The sequence below is a fragment of the Ammospiza caudacuta genome, chromosome 3 (genome assembly GCF_027887145.1).
Source record: "Ammospiza caudacuta isolate bAmmCau1 chromosome 3, bAmmCau1.pri, whole genome shotgun sequence".
Classification (NCBI taxonomy): Eukaryota; Metazoa; Chordata; class Aves; order Passeriformes; family Passerellidae; genus Ammospiza; species Ammospiza caudacuta.
This window is the reverse complement of record NC_080595.1, coordinates 45,590,762-45,604,671: the sequence shown is the minus strand read 5'-3', so window position 1 is coordinate 45,604,671 and position 13,910 is coordinate 45,590,762. Positions and strand designations below refer to the sequence as shown.

Below are 13,910 nucleotides of genomic sequence, written 5' to 3'. Positions count from 1 at the left end.
TTTACAACATTTCCTCGTACCTCAGCCATAGAAGACTTGTTTGTTTCATAGGCTTAAGTATTGTGAAAGCTTGTGTCTTTTTGGGACTTTGAGTGCATCAACCTAATAAATTCCATGAAGTTTGCAGAAAGAGCTGAAAGATCTGTGTTAAGTTCTGGATGAAAACCTGCAGCAGTGAGGAGTGTGGAAAATATATAAATTTCTTTATAAATGCATTAATTTCAGTTATGTTACTCAAATGGTTTTCTATTAAGTGGGTCTTTTATAGGGAGTCTGCTGCCTGACTTGGGGCAACTCAGGGAAGGGTTAAAATTAATCTGAGGAAAAATTGGATGGTTTAATTGCACCTAGAGAAAATATAACCCATGTGTTTCCTATGATTGTCCCTAGAAATACACGCAGAGCAGCAGAAGTCTGGATGGATGAGTATAAAAATTTCTATTATGCAGCAGTGCCTTCAGCCAGGAATGTACCTTATGGCAAGTAAGTCACAAGTGCTTCTTCGCCCTATTTGTTAATTCTTCATGACATAGCACCTTCTGAGGTGAAAGCAGTGCTAAATCTGATGTTGTCTCTTAACCTATTTCTACAGTTCTATAGTTCTTGTGTTTTCTGTGTATTCCATAAAATATATGAAGACAGTAGCCTGACTCTGAAAACTTTTTTTTTTTCTCCTCTAGTATTCAAAGCCGAATGGAGCTCAGAAAGAGACTTAGCTGCAAACCCTTTAAGTGGTATCTTGAAAATGTTTATCCTGAATTACGGTGAGTTTTGGCTGAAACAGAGTTCATATGGAGTTTTCTTTTTTGCCCTCCCCAGAAATCATTGGTTTCTCTTCCTCCATACTTGGATGTAAAGGATATGTTTTACTTTATCTATGAATGCAATGCTTCATGCAGATTTATTTGCTTTTTTTGTTAGTTCTGTTCCTAAAGAGTAATTTTTCCATAGCTAGCTGCTTTTTCTACTTACAGCAACTACAGCTGCAATATTTTAGAGAAGAGTGTCCAAAGGACTGAACTTACCTGAGCCTGAAGTTAGTCCCCTACCCAAGCCATTTGCTCAAAAGTACATATTCTGTGTCCTGTTGTCATCCCTTTAAAGCTTTTGCCTGTGCCTAAGCCCATGCCTAGTTAAGTGAGGAGACTGAATCTCGTTGCAGAACAAATGATGACATTCAGCAGACAAGAGGGCCTTGTGTGTTTGGCAGACAAGGGTAGATGTCTAAGGCTCTGAGAAGCTGAGTCTCCTATTCCTTCTTGTCTCCTTTTCTCTTGTCACTGAATAATCACTGACTTCTGGAAGGGCTGAGAAGGGGGAAGTGAGGGATGACACTGCAAACAGTTTCTATAACATGAACATCCTAGCTAATGAGAAATCCTCCAAGAGAAATGCTTTTTGAAAGGATAGAAAGATTTTGGTTAAATAATCCATTAAGTATGTTGTTCAGATCTGAGCCCACTAACTAGTCTGACTAGCCTGTCAACCTAATGCTGGTAGTGTAGTGGTGTAAGATATTGTGTGTATCTTGTAAGAATGCTTGAGGTTTTTTCCCTGGGGCCACTTCATGTCAGTGGTGCTAGGTAACTGCTAGAGACATACAGGCTTGAGATGCAAAAGCAGCACCAGCTATTACAGCCCCAGTGCAACATGTGCAGAACCATACATACTAATGAGTCTCATTAAGCAGGATGATACTGAGGAATTAAGTTCTCCTTTATTTACTCTTAAGAGTGCCAAAGCATATTTGGTTTTGTTTAATCTGTGAGAAAAAATGTCTCCCCTGAAAAATGTGCTACCATAAGCATTACTTACATGTAATGTTGTCTTGTTCTGTCATCCCTCACGTGCTCATTCTGCTGTGTTGAATTATTATACTCATATTATAGTCTGGAGTTCTTAGAGGCTGATATGCCCTTGTTTTACTGTTCAACTCATGGGCTGTACCCACAACTGTACTTTGCTGAATGGAACTTGCCTAGGTGGTTCCATGCTAGGAGTGTACTTTACGTGCAACCATTAGAAAGTAGATATCAGAAAACTTTGATTTTTTTTTTTCAAATTCCTAACCCCTTTGTTAACGTTTCAGTAAAAGCAGTCTGAGAAACATGTAGTGTCCTATTTCTGCCACAAGCTAAGTTGCCTGAAAAGACAAAAGGACTTGATGAGCTAATTGATAACATTAAGCTTTGAGTCACTTTAAATGATAAGTCATCTTTAATTCGATTTTTGTGCCACATTTGTATGTTCACCCTCCTTCTCTGGTACAAGTCTTCTGGTACTGTGTGTGGTAAGCTTGCAAGTTTACTCATGCTTGATCAATTCATGATTAGATAATTGCCTCCCCTCAAAAGATGATAGAGATTTTCAGATGATAGTCATCATTCACCCTTAACCTCTCATCTTAAAAGTACTCTGAGTGTTTTTACAAACAAGGAGTTTAAAAAATAAAAAGGTAGGAAAAACCTGCCAAACAAACCCTGAACTGAATCAAGCAGATATTTCTGGTTTTGTTTTAGGGTACCTGATCATCAAGATATAGCCTTTGGGGCTTTGCAGCAGGGTACCAATTGCCTTGACACTTTGGGCCATTTTGCAGATGGTGTTGTTGGAGTTTATGAATGTCATAACGCCGGGGGGAACCAGGTCTGTATGCCATTAATTTTGCTTTCTACACTAAGTCTTGAACAAAAGAAAGAAAGTTAAGCTAAACTTTTAAACTCAAGCAGTTACTATGTACTGGTGAGAGAAAGATGAACCTAAACCAGCACATCAGTTGTTGTTACAGATGGGCTAAAAAGTTTCTCCCTCAAATATAATTTTGTGTTTTCAGGATTAGAATCTGATCCCAGAGATTCATTCAGTGAGCACCACATTATCCCCTTCCTTTGTCACTATGGCACTAGAAGCCATAGCTTCCTTCTCAGAGGTTTTGTACTTGCTTAGAAAGCTTTTTTCCAATGAAATGGTGTGTTTGATTTTTTGGGAGCAATTTTTACTTCAGAAAATATTTGGGTTGCATTAAGCATATGGCCTAAGATCAGCAAAATAAAAGAATGCTTTGCTGTGCTGCACTGTTAGTCATTTACAGTTTGCAATAGTGGAGTTTAAAAAAAAATCTGTCATAAATCCCCATTTGGCTCTTCTAGAAAACAGCAGTGCCTAATGTTCACTCACAGTAAGGGGAGTGTTTTAACAAATCCTTTCTAATCCTACTCCTAAACTAATTGTAAATGTGTCAGATCTTTAAATGAGAGCATTAATTATTTCAAAGAATCTATTTATGCAGTTGTGACTTAGTTATCATTCATGAAATGCACACAGAGGTTCTCACTGCTTTGTGTGCTGCTTTGTCACTAAATCCTTGTCAGATTAAACCTGACTTTAAATCAAATGTAATATTAATGTGTCAAGTACAGCTGTTAAAATAGAAGGCTGACCAATTAAAAACTACTCTTGAATGAGTGTCAGAAGTTTGCTCTAATTTAAATTAGAAGCGGAAAAACCTAAAATAAGATGAAGCCTAAAATGAAGTAATTTCCTGGAAGATGTGTGATGACAATTCATTGAAATCAACATGTGAGAAATGCCTCTATTCCCTATCATTAAAGAGAATTTATCCATGGAGGCTTTTTCAATTACCTTTATGAAAGTACCCTCATCTTTTCAGAAACCACAGTGAGGTTTTTGGAAGAAAGGGTAGATGTGTCACAAGTGCCTTGGAGCAGAAATTGTAGAATTTTCTGCTGATATTGTGTACTCTTTGTAGATACACAAAGTTATCTTCCTTTTTCAAACTCCCCTCACTGAAGCTGACCCTCTGCTTTCTGTGTCTGTGGTTTTTTCTGTGGCACTGACCTTGACAAACCACTATGCACTTGCTCTGAACAAATACCTTTGAGAGGACATTCAGACAGATCAAACTGAGGTTTTATGTCCAAGCAGAACTTGTATTGGATTGAAAAGAAATGACAGCATGGGAGGAGAGGGATAGGGAACAAACCACAGTCTGTAGATCTGTACTTTGTGTTTTGCACCTTATTCTTATCAGGAGGTTTTTTGAGGAGTTAAGGGCATTATAGGCTGTGGCAGTCTTCTGTAACTTGAAGAGTGTATTCTGTCTTATGTTCAGCACAACTTAAAATGCAAAACCTAAGTAAAAATGGGATTTCTGCCCCCTTTTTCCCCTGCTCTCCCCTCCTCCAGGCTCGTACAACTCAGGGGTAGTTGTGCACCTCCAGAGGGCTGAGTAGCTTGTGGTGTGCTTGACAATATGCAAATATGCAGGGCTGTGATAAAGAGCTAAAGGTAAAGCCAAATGCACTTAGGCTCAAGGGGAAGGTTTCAGATTAGTTTGTCTATTAACTTTTTATTTCTGATTTGACACAGATTTTCTCAGATATTCTGATTTTTGCAATAAAGCTATCCATTTTCCAGCCTGTGCCCTGAGCATATACACTGCTTACAATTTCTCCTCTGGTGTAGTGGAACTTGTTCCATCTTACCTCCATTATAGTCATAGTTACTGATCTGTGGAGGAAAGTATCTATACACTGTGTCTTGTAACATGAGGGGCAATCATGTAGATGTTTCCAGCAACAGGGCTTGGAGCTTTCATGAAGCAGCTGTAGTTTGGCTTTTAAAAGGTTTAACTTCTTGCATAATTTCTGTTGTGCCTGGAGCTCCTACAGCTTTTTGATGGAAGGGTAGAGATGTATAAAGGTAATCATTTCAAGGCTCTAATTCTGACTGCAGGGTTCTCAGATGCAAGTTTTACTACATCCCTGATAGTATTTTCAGCTGTCATTTTTCACTATAAATCTTACCAGGGAAGAGTTTGGGGCCATTTGTAATTCCTGATAAGCTCTGAAAAGAACTTGCTTAGTTCCTTTACTTGTGACTAAAAAAAGTGGCTATTAATATTTTATTATACATTAATGGTTCTTGTGGCCATCTTACTGGACAGAACTGAAAAGGCAAGTAATTTTGCTGTCATCTGAGTTTAACATGCTGAGAGTAAAAGGAGAAGCTATCAGCTAAGAGTTTGGAAGACAAATGGATACACAGATTTGTTCTAGCTTTGCTTTGTTTTCCACAGTTGTCATCATTCTAGTACTTGCTGAATATAGTGCAGTAAGCCCATCCAGTGGCTTGGGACCTGTATGGTTGTGATTACTTGTAATTTTTTGGGCTGCAAATTCTGAGTGTTCTGAGCATCTCTTCCCAAAGAGATTTAATAATTATTAAATCTGCTGAGTTTCAAAGTAATTATACATTTATTTTATTTCTGAAACACTGATTACATGCAAAATAACATTTAAATGTTATTTAACATACACGCTTGGCCCTGTATGTCTAAGGTTGTGTATTATACACCACTAAATCCTCTTAAGTTGCTTGAGAGAAGCTAATCATGCCATTTTAAGTAGTTTATAAGCATGATTTGAATCATTAGCCTGGCTTTAATCAAGTGGCTTCTTTCCTCAAAGGGTAGTTAGACAAATGGAGACCAGTGTGGACCCTGGAGAGCAAACTTGAAAGGAGAGAGGCATATGGAGAGAGTCTGAACATCAGTGCAAGATCAGGCTCTGTGTGAAGAGATGCTGAGATCAAACAAGCTGGGCAGCAGTACATGCAGAACAGCTTCTCTTTACTCTCTATTTAGGAGTTGCATACTTAAATACATTTAACAGAGATTCTGTTGTACATCATGCCTTGGATGGGAGAAACATTCTCTCTATCCCTTTTGTGTATTGCTTTCTGGTGGTCTTAATTGTATTAAGAACTGCTGTTTCCTCACTGTGGTCCATGTGCTTTGTTCAGTGTGTGGGCAGGGTGGCCAATGGTGCTGCAGACCAAGCTTTTAGGGGTTTTATGTATACAATTATATGTATATTTACACATGTAGAAATACATATTACACCTGTCCCTTTCTTCCACACACACACAAAAATAAATACCTAACTAAATAAGCATTTGGAGGAGTATCTTCAGGAGACCCTGTGTGACTGGTAGCAGCAGCTGTGTAAAGCCAGCAGAGGGAGCAAACAGCAAGCTCTGCCCTGAGCTGATGTGCAGACACTGAAGCAATTTAAATTACTGTTTGAAATGGACTTTTCATCTCCTGCCCCGTGGGAAGCAATGAACTGTTCTCATGGCAGTACATAGCTTTTTGCAGGATTTTAACTTGGGCTGTGTATGCAGAGGTAGCCTGTATTAACATACACAATTTTGTACACTTTTTGTTTCTTCCTTTTTGTAGGAATGGGCCTTAACAAAGGACAAGTCAGTGAAACACATGGATTTGTGCCTTACTGTTGTGGACAGAGCTCCTGGTTCACTAATAAAACTTCAGGGCTGTAGGGAAAACGACAGCAGACAGGTTAGTATGTCATGATTGCACTCTGCAAAAGGTGGGGAAAACAAGGATGGTGAATAAACAATGCCCTGGTGATGTGTCATATCTTCTGTAGGCTCTACTTTTACTGTTGTTTGTGTGTGGGAAGCTAGGATTCATGGTGTCATCAGGGCAGAATAAGCTTCATCCCAACAGGGCCTTATGTAAAGGTTTCACCCATTGATGTGTAACAGCATTCAACTGCCTCGTGTGTCTTCTGAAAGAGTTTGTATATTCCACAATGTCTTTTTGAAAGGTCTCACTCAGTGAAGTTTGAATATTATGTAGGCTGTTTCTCAGAAGAATGTGTTTTGGCTTTCCTTCTTTTCAGTTTTGGCCTGCTTATAGCAGCCCTAGAAATCATCAAATTCATTTTTATCAATGCAGCATTGTAACTTCATCTATTTCCCATGACTGAGGAAATTCACATTTGCAGAGTCATACCATCTTTTTGATCTAGTCATAAAACAACTCATCTCTTTCTGCTCAGTCATCGCTTCTGATCATCTGCCAGCTTCCTTGCTTCTATATCTGTTTTTGCATACAGGTTACTGGAACACTGTTTATTGATGAAGGAAGGAATATTCTTGCCACTCTTCAGAGAAGGAAACTAAGGAAGCAAGATTTTCTTTATAAGGTTTACAGGCATATTATGGTAGACATACAAGAGAAACCACCCCCCCTTTTTTTTTTAAATCCTGTATTTGGAATTTAGTCTGTCCTTGACATCATCTTGGACAAAGAACTTTTGACAGCACAGATTTCTTATCTTCTGTAGAATTGAAAGGTGTCTGGCAAATTTCTGGATTTCTGTAGAGTTGACTATAGTGAATGTGCTTCTTGCTTCTCTATGCTCAGTATTGTAGTGCTATGTGGATGGACTTTGATTCTCATATTTTTCTTCAGACCAAAGGTGTCACACAGGTAACAGGGTGAGGCAGTGCATTTGAGAAGTTCTGAACTAGAGGGAAATGTGTTGGTGTATTCTGTGTCTTGCAGAGTGTTAGCAGAAAGAACAGCTGTTCTGGCAAGGCTTGCCAGAATGTACATACTCTTACTCAAGGATCATCCAAACTGCTCCTGTTATTGCAGTTTGTACACATTTCCAGGCACAAGCCAGGGAAGCTTATGAAGACTGCAAAGGACATGATGTAGAATTCTTCCTTTTCCTGCTTTTCCAGGTCAATAACTGTATTTTCTCTTCCAGAAATGGGAACAAATTGAAAGCAATTCTAAACTGAGGCACGTTGGCAGCAACCTCTGTCTAGACAGCCGAAATGCCAAAAATGGTGGTCTCACCGTTGAGATCTGCAATCCTTCTTTGTCACAGCAGTGGAAATTCACACTTAATCTGCAGCAGTAGAAGGACTTACAAGCAAAGTGCTGTTTCAACTGAAAAACATTGGGCTAAGTTTTGATTGAATTACTGATGTATTTCTTAAAACTTTCCACGGAACTTATATACCTCAGTATTCCACCTTTATCTGAAAGTAGAGTGCTGAAGCAGACACTAGGGATCCAGGGGACTCGGAGCACTGCAAAGATGTCACTGAGCATTACTTCACAGGAAGAAGGAATTGTGCTGCAGACTTGAACTGTTCCTTTCTGTCTTCAGCTACTACTTGCACAGCAGATAATTAACTCTAGGAACAACTGACGTATTGTAAACAAAAGGATCTGAAGAAACATCTGTGGGGAACAGTGTGGGAGGGTGGGTGGGAAAAATTACTAGGAGAAGGTCATTTGAAAACTCCATTGGAATAGAAGTCATGGTTTGTCATTTCCAGAACCAGAAGTGTCATTTTGAAGTTTCTTTTTTTTTCTCCTGTGTGTACTTGGTAATTTGAATATGAACTTTTCTATGATGGACTCTAAATATAAATATATGAAAGTATATATATTGTCAGCTCCCAATGATTTGTATCAGTTTTCATCATCCTATAATTATCAACAAAGTGATTGACATATGTATAACCAGAAATTGGATTGGAGTGCTAGGAGAGAGAAACTCGGAGGGTGCGGATTTTGTGCTGCTGGGTGTGATGTCCCTGCTAACACTGGATGCTTTTGCTTTGCAAACTGGATCTACTTCTTAACACTTCACCCTCGCTGGAGATCATGAAACTCAGGAGGAGAAAGAAAATAGCAGAGGAAGTCAATGCATCTGCCCAGATGATTGCTTGGATTGTTTATTCCAGCTTGGGAGTTCATCACCTGTGCTCTGGATAATGTTAAACCTGTACTTTATATTTGTGTTGATCATTTCTGTAGTACTTTGTCTTTAAAATATTTCTTCCTTTGTTACAAAATTATATAAACTGCACAGAGCTTTTGTGCAGGTGTATTGGTTCAGCAGAGTTTTATTCTGGGCCCTAATGAGGAAAAAATAGTCTCAAACTCCCCTTTTGAGCTGTAGAAATAAGTTAGAATTGAAACACCACTGACAACAGCACAAGATCTGAATTTTAATTTGCAAGGATGAGCAGCTATGTAATATCTCTGAATTGCACTTGCTTAATTTATAGACCTACTACTGGGGAATTTTCTTTTTTTTTTTTCTTTAAATGTAGCTTTTGAATGAATTCAGGCTTGACTCTGGGAATCAGCCTGGATACCTGCATAGCCTATGTGCTTTTAACCATAGAACTTGTGCATTTTGCAGCTTCAGTCCAGCTGATGTCATTTTTATAAAACAATGCTGTCAAAGATAACCCAAACTTTGACCTGTCCTTTCTTATGTTTGCATAGACTAAATACTTTTTTATTAAAAGCAAATGCTTCAATGAGCTTTTAAAATGAGAAGGAAGGTAAAAAAGTATTAATAAGTAAGACAGTGTTGACAAAAATTAGTGCAGACATGGAATGCCAGGAAGTGGTTTTGGAAAGATGGATCTTGGGAAAATATAAGGGTTGATCATAAGGAGATGCAAAACATCTGCTGTACTGTAGTATGCTGGTACAGTTCCCCTCTTTCTTTGTCCTGGAAGTAGAGTAGTTCCTGATTTTTTGTTTTCCCTTGGCTGTACCTGTGCATCAGGTGTAGAGATGGTACTGTCATGGGCAGGGTGGCTTCACTGTGCCCATAGATGCCTTGTGTGTCTGAAGTTATGACCTGCAGGTACCTGCTCACCTTTTGGATGGGGTCCTGAAATCCAGTCTCACCCATCCATCATCATCTGACTTTTAAAATAAATAATTAATACTTTTTCTCTGCTTATCCACAGTCCACTTTCTCCAAAAAACTTGCCTGTTTTAAAGGCCAGTGGATAAACTATTTTCAGCTTTTAGTCTCTCCCTGTAGCCTTTGACCTAGCTGAAGAACTTGAAGAACGTATTTCATAAACATAGCAATAGATGCCTTCATGTTTTGGAAAACAAATGCTGAAATATGAGCTCAGCAGCAAACCAGTTGTTTGAGGCTTTGGAAAACAGAATTTAAAAGGAAGTTAAAAAAACCTAACCATTCAGCTTCAACTGTGGAAGTATTTCCATTCACAGCTTTGATCTGATTGAGGGTGGTACTAACTGAAGTCAGCAGCTGCAACTCAATACTGACCTGCCTCTTATCTCTGAATCTGAATTGCTAGTAAAGAGAAATTTTTTAAAAAATCCATATTCCATCACTTTAGTCTTCAATGACTGCAATATTCATAAAGTAGGAATATCTTTTCAGTAATTCCCCATGGATGTTGTGCATAGGGGTTTTAATATAGGAGCTGTATGTTTTTCTTTGAGAGAACAGACAAGAAGTGGTATCCTTTTGTTATGTTTACATGACAGTGTGCCAAAGTTACTTACTGTGATTTTAGGGGTTTTTAATGCTGAAGAAATTAATCTGTTTGAAAGATAAATTAAGAGCCCTTGAAGCAAATTGTGATGGAGTCTCCTGAGAACTTTTCTTACTGTCTTCAGAACAAGAATGGTGATACTGTTTATTTTGCAGATTTTCAAAACATAGTTTGGAAACTGTTTTTTTCAGTTGGTTTGAAAAGTCTGCTGTACAGAGCTTGTACTTGTTCATTTTATAGATGGAAACCATCCTTGAAAATTTGTTTAACTTAAATAAAGAAGAACGCTTTATAGATAAGTGTGTGCTGGTTAATAGAGCTGAGTAAAGCCAGTAAAAGTCTGCCTGGAGCTTGTAGGTTGAAGTAGTTTTCAAACACTTCATTTCCCTTGGTTGCTTCAAAAAGTTCCTGTTCTATAAGTGTGTATATGTGGGTGTATATTTGTATTTATGAAAACAGATTTTGTTTGTGTTTCATACTGTAATTTTGAGGAAATTGTCTTGTTTTAGAAGCTGTGTTACACTGAAGAGAGGGCTAAAGCTGACTATAGTCACCTGAAAATACATTGTCAAGGCACTCACTCTCCTGTTCCTGTAGGCCTGAGCTTCTGTAGGTTCCCACTGTGCCCCAGTTTGCTCCAGCAATCCCTGTGGCAGGGCCTGAGCAGCTGCAGCTCTCAGCATCGTGGGGTGCCTGTGCTCAAGGGCTCCTGTGCTCTCCCTGCTCTCGTGTGCAGGGCAGGCACTCAGTGCTGCATGAGGTCATCTAGTGTAAATATTTAAACAAAAAAATACCTTTTTTTCTTTAATAAAGGTTTTTCAGGGAGCAAACACACCACCACTCTAGTTTAGAGAGTTTGCAAATGAACCTGCACCAGGACAGCTGTGGAGGGAGCAAATTCCACTCAGGAGGTGTGGAAGGAGAATTTTCCTGCTGCCTTTAGAAGAAATGGGGACACCAACAGGGCATGGCCTGGCATTCCCTTGGCAGAGCTGGGGTGCAAGCTGAAGGGGCTGAAGATGGGACCAAAAATTTCATCTGCAACCTTGTGTGCAGCCTCAGAGATGCCACAGGGCAGCTTTTGGGGCACATCATTCTTTCCCACTCCATGGCAGCCAGGGCTAGGTTCTTTGCTCCTGGTCTAAGAAACTCAGCTTTGCAGTCAGCCCCAGGGGCAGGATTGGCCAGCAGAACCTGCAGAAGCATCCACAGGAGAGAGGGAAACATTTCCACTCCTAATTGTACTGACAGGAGGAGTTTTGCCTAGCAGCCTGTGGAAAAGGAGAAGTCATGGGTACAAACTTCCTCTGTGGAGCATAAGTCAGTGACTTTCAAAACCTAAATTAAATCAAGGAAATAGGTCTTTAATATTAATGGCTGGCAAAAATAAAAAGGCCTTGTCAAGCTGCAGTAAACAAAAGGAACAGTTTTCCATCTGCTGATTATATTTGAGAATTCAAATGAGGATTCTCTATCTTAAATGCCCTTTAACACCTGGGAGCTGGTAGGTGATACCTAAATATAATTACAATGGGCTTCAGGCAATAGAAGCTTTTAATCTAATCCAGTGTTAAATGTAGGAGTCTGTTACATCTCTGCCTAGAGTCTTCCGTGTTTCCTGTGTGTACAGTTCTCAGTTCATTTCTCAGTGTAAGTAGCAGGAGTGAATGAAGCATCCAGCAATTTTTTTTGCATTGCTGCTGACCAGAACTCCCTTGTTGCCATGTTACCCGAGTACATAGATCTGAAAAAAAGTTCATTTTCTGGAAATTCAGGTCATGCTTTTTAGCAACTTTTTATGCATGGGTTTACTCTGCTTGCTTGTCACTGTGCATAAAAGCAGATATCTTTATACTGCCTTTATGAGGGAATGTTTAAGCTTTACTCTCTGGGAATTTAAAAAGGCATTTAAAATCCTATTTTTTCACAAAGATGCCTTTCTGTATTTGGAAAAGAAGCTGAATTTTGGGAGAGATAAAAAGACTGCAGCCTGCTTGAGGTAAAGACTGTTGTCTTGTTTGAAGTGGATCCTGTAGAGCATTGCCTGGTTCCATTCTGGGTGTTACTGCCATAACCTTAGTTATGTTTCAAGATGTTTAATTGTTGTGCACAAATACCAACATCTACTTTGCCTTACCTAGGTTTATTTTGAATGTAGATGCTGTATGAATTTACATGTCCATGAGTGGCACAGAGGTATCACCTGTGTCCTCCTTCCAGCATGAAACACAGTGAGTAATTTCATAGCAATAGCTTCTTACAGATCACTCTAGCAAGAGGTTTGTTCCTTTCCAGATTCATTTCAAGTGAATGAAGCCGCTGAAAAAAATTCTGGGATAATAGGCCATGATTACAGAATGAGCACAAATGTCAGAGATGCAGCTTTTGTTAGTCTGCACATTTTATTTACAGCTTAGCATCCAGTAGCTATTTTAAGACCTGCTAGTAATCAAGCTTAAAAATTGGGAATAGACTCATTCCACAGATGTTCTCTCTACAGCCCTCCAAGAGGTCTGAATGGGTGCAAAATACCCTTTTGATTTGGTTTGATTTCTTGCAGCACAGCAGCAGGTTGCTGCTCTGTATGCAGGAAGAGGGATCTCTTTGATTTCAAGTTCCTATTTCTACCCAGAAGATGTTTCTAATCCAAGTACTTTTTGAGGTATTTTTTAATTAAAAAGGATCTGGAAGTAGCAAATATCTTTCTGTCAAACCTGTATTAATTAAAGGTCACCTTTGGTAGTCTGGTAAAAACAAGGTTAGAAAATTCCTACCAAGGGTCTGTTGTGCTCTGGTAGTGTGATCAGCACCACTTTTGTAAAATACTTTTCTCAACTTTTGTGCCACCTCTCTCCCTGTGCAGCAGGTTGCTTTTGAAGTGACCAGGGGTGGATTCCTGGTGGCAGCTCTGTGCTCAGCTGAGCCAGCCAGTCTGGGGAAAGGAGTGCTGATCCCTCCTCTCCTCCCTTGGGATAGTGTTTCTGCCCGTTCCGTAAGACAATATAGGGAACGCTGGCAAAAACAAACAAAGAAAATAACCAACAACCCAAACATAGAAAGTGTTGTCACTCTTGGTAGCTGAAAGCCCTTTGAGCTTGGCTTAACTAGACCATAAAATCAAGGCTTATGTTTTTGTAAGACTGAGGTGAAGGACGCTCTGGTTTGCCTTCCAGTTGAGATGCCTATTGTAACAATAATAACAATAATAACAACTAATGCCAAAACAGCCTGATTGCTTTATGTAAAGCCAGCAGCACCTGTAGTATCAAGAGAGGAGGAACAGGGGTGAGAGAAACAAAACGATTTTAAGCTTTGCATCAAGGTGCAAGTTTCAACATAAAGCCAATGTTTGACGGGGAGATTGCTACTAGAAAGGGGTATAACACTTTGGTCTAGACAGTCAGGAGAAAGAAATTGCTCCACCCTGTGTGCAGTTTGTGCTTTGTGTGGCATGGAGGCTCACCATGCTGGTGTCAGGCTCTCTCCCAGATGGTTTCAGAATTGTATGAAGATGTTGCTCTTACTTTTCCTGTTGAACAAGTTATTTGAGAGAGGGAGGCATCTTCAGGTGAGGATCAGAGCTTCTGTCATAGGAGGAGCTTTAACAGAAAATGACATACTCTGTCTTCTTGGTGTCTTGGTAGAAAATATTTTTAAAAAATGAAGCAGAAGAAAAAAAAGGTGCAAAGTGAGAGGGTGTGGAGAAGCAGATGCAGAGCTGCAGC

General features: G+C 39.4%; 1 protein-coding gene across 1 annotated transcript in view; it reads left to right on the top strand.

Moving 5' to 3' along the window:
• Positions 1-10,465, top strand: part of GALNT2 (polypeptide N-acetylgalactosaminyltransferase 2) — an 88,897-nt gene extending 78,432 nt beyond the window's left edge. The window contains exons 12-16 of the mRNA XM_058801069.1: positions 391-483; positions 681-764; positions 2,520-2,646; positions 6,263-6,382; positions 7,605-10,465. Of these exons, the coding sequence (XP_058657052.1) occupies positions 391-483; positions 681-764; positions 2,520-2,646; positions 6,263-6,382; positions 7,605-7,760 (580 nt within the window). The 3' untranslated portion in view covers positions 7,761-10,465. The remainder of the gene's footprint in view (positions 1-390; positions 484-680; positions 765-2,519; positions 2,647-6,262; positions 6,383-7,604) is intronic.
• The last annotated feature ends 3,445 nt before the right edge of the window (positions 10,466-13,910 follow it).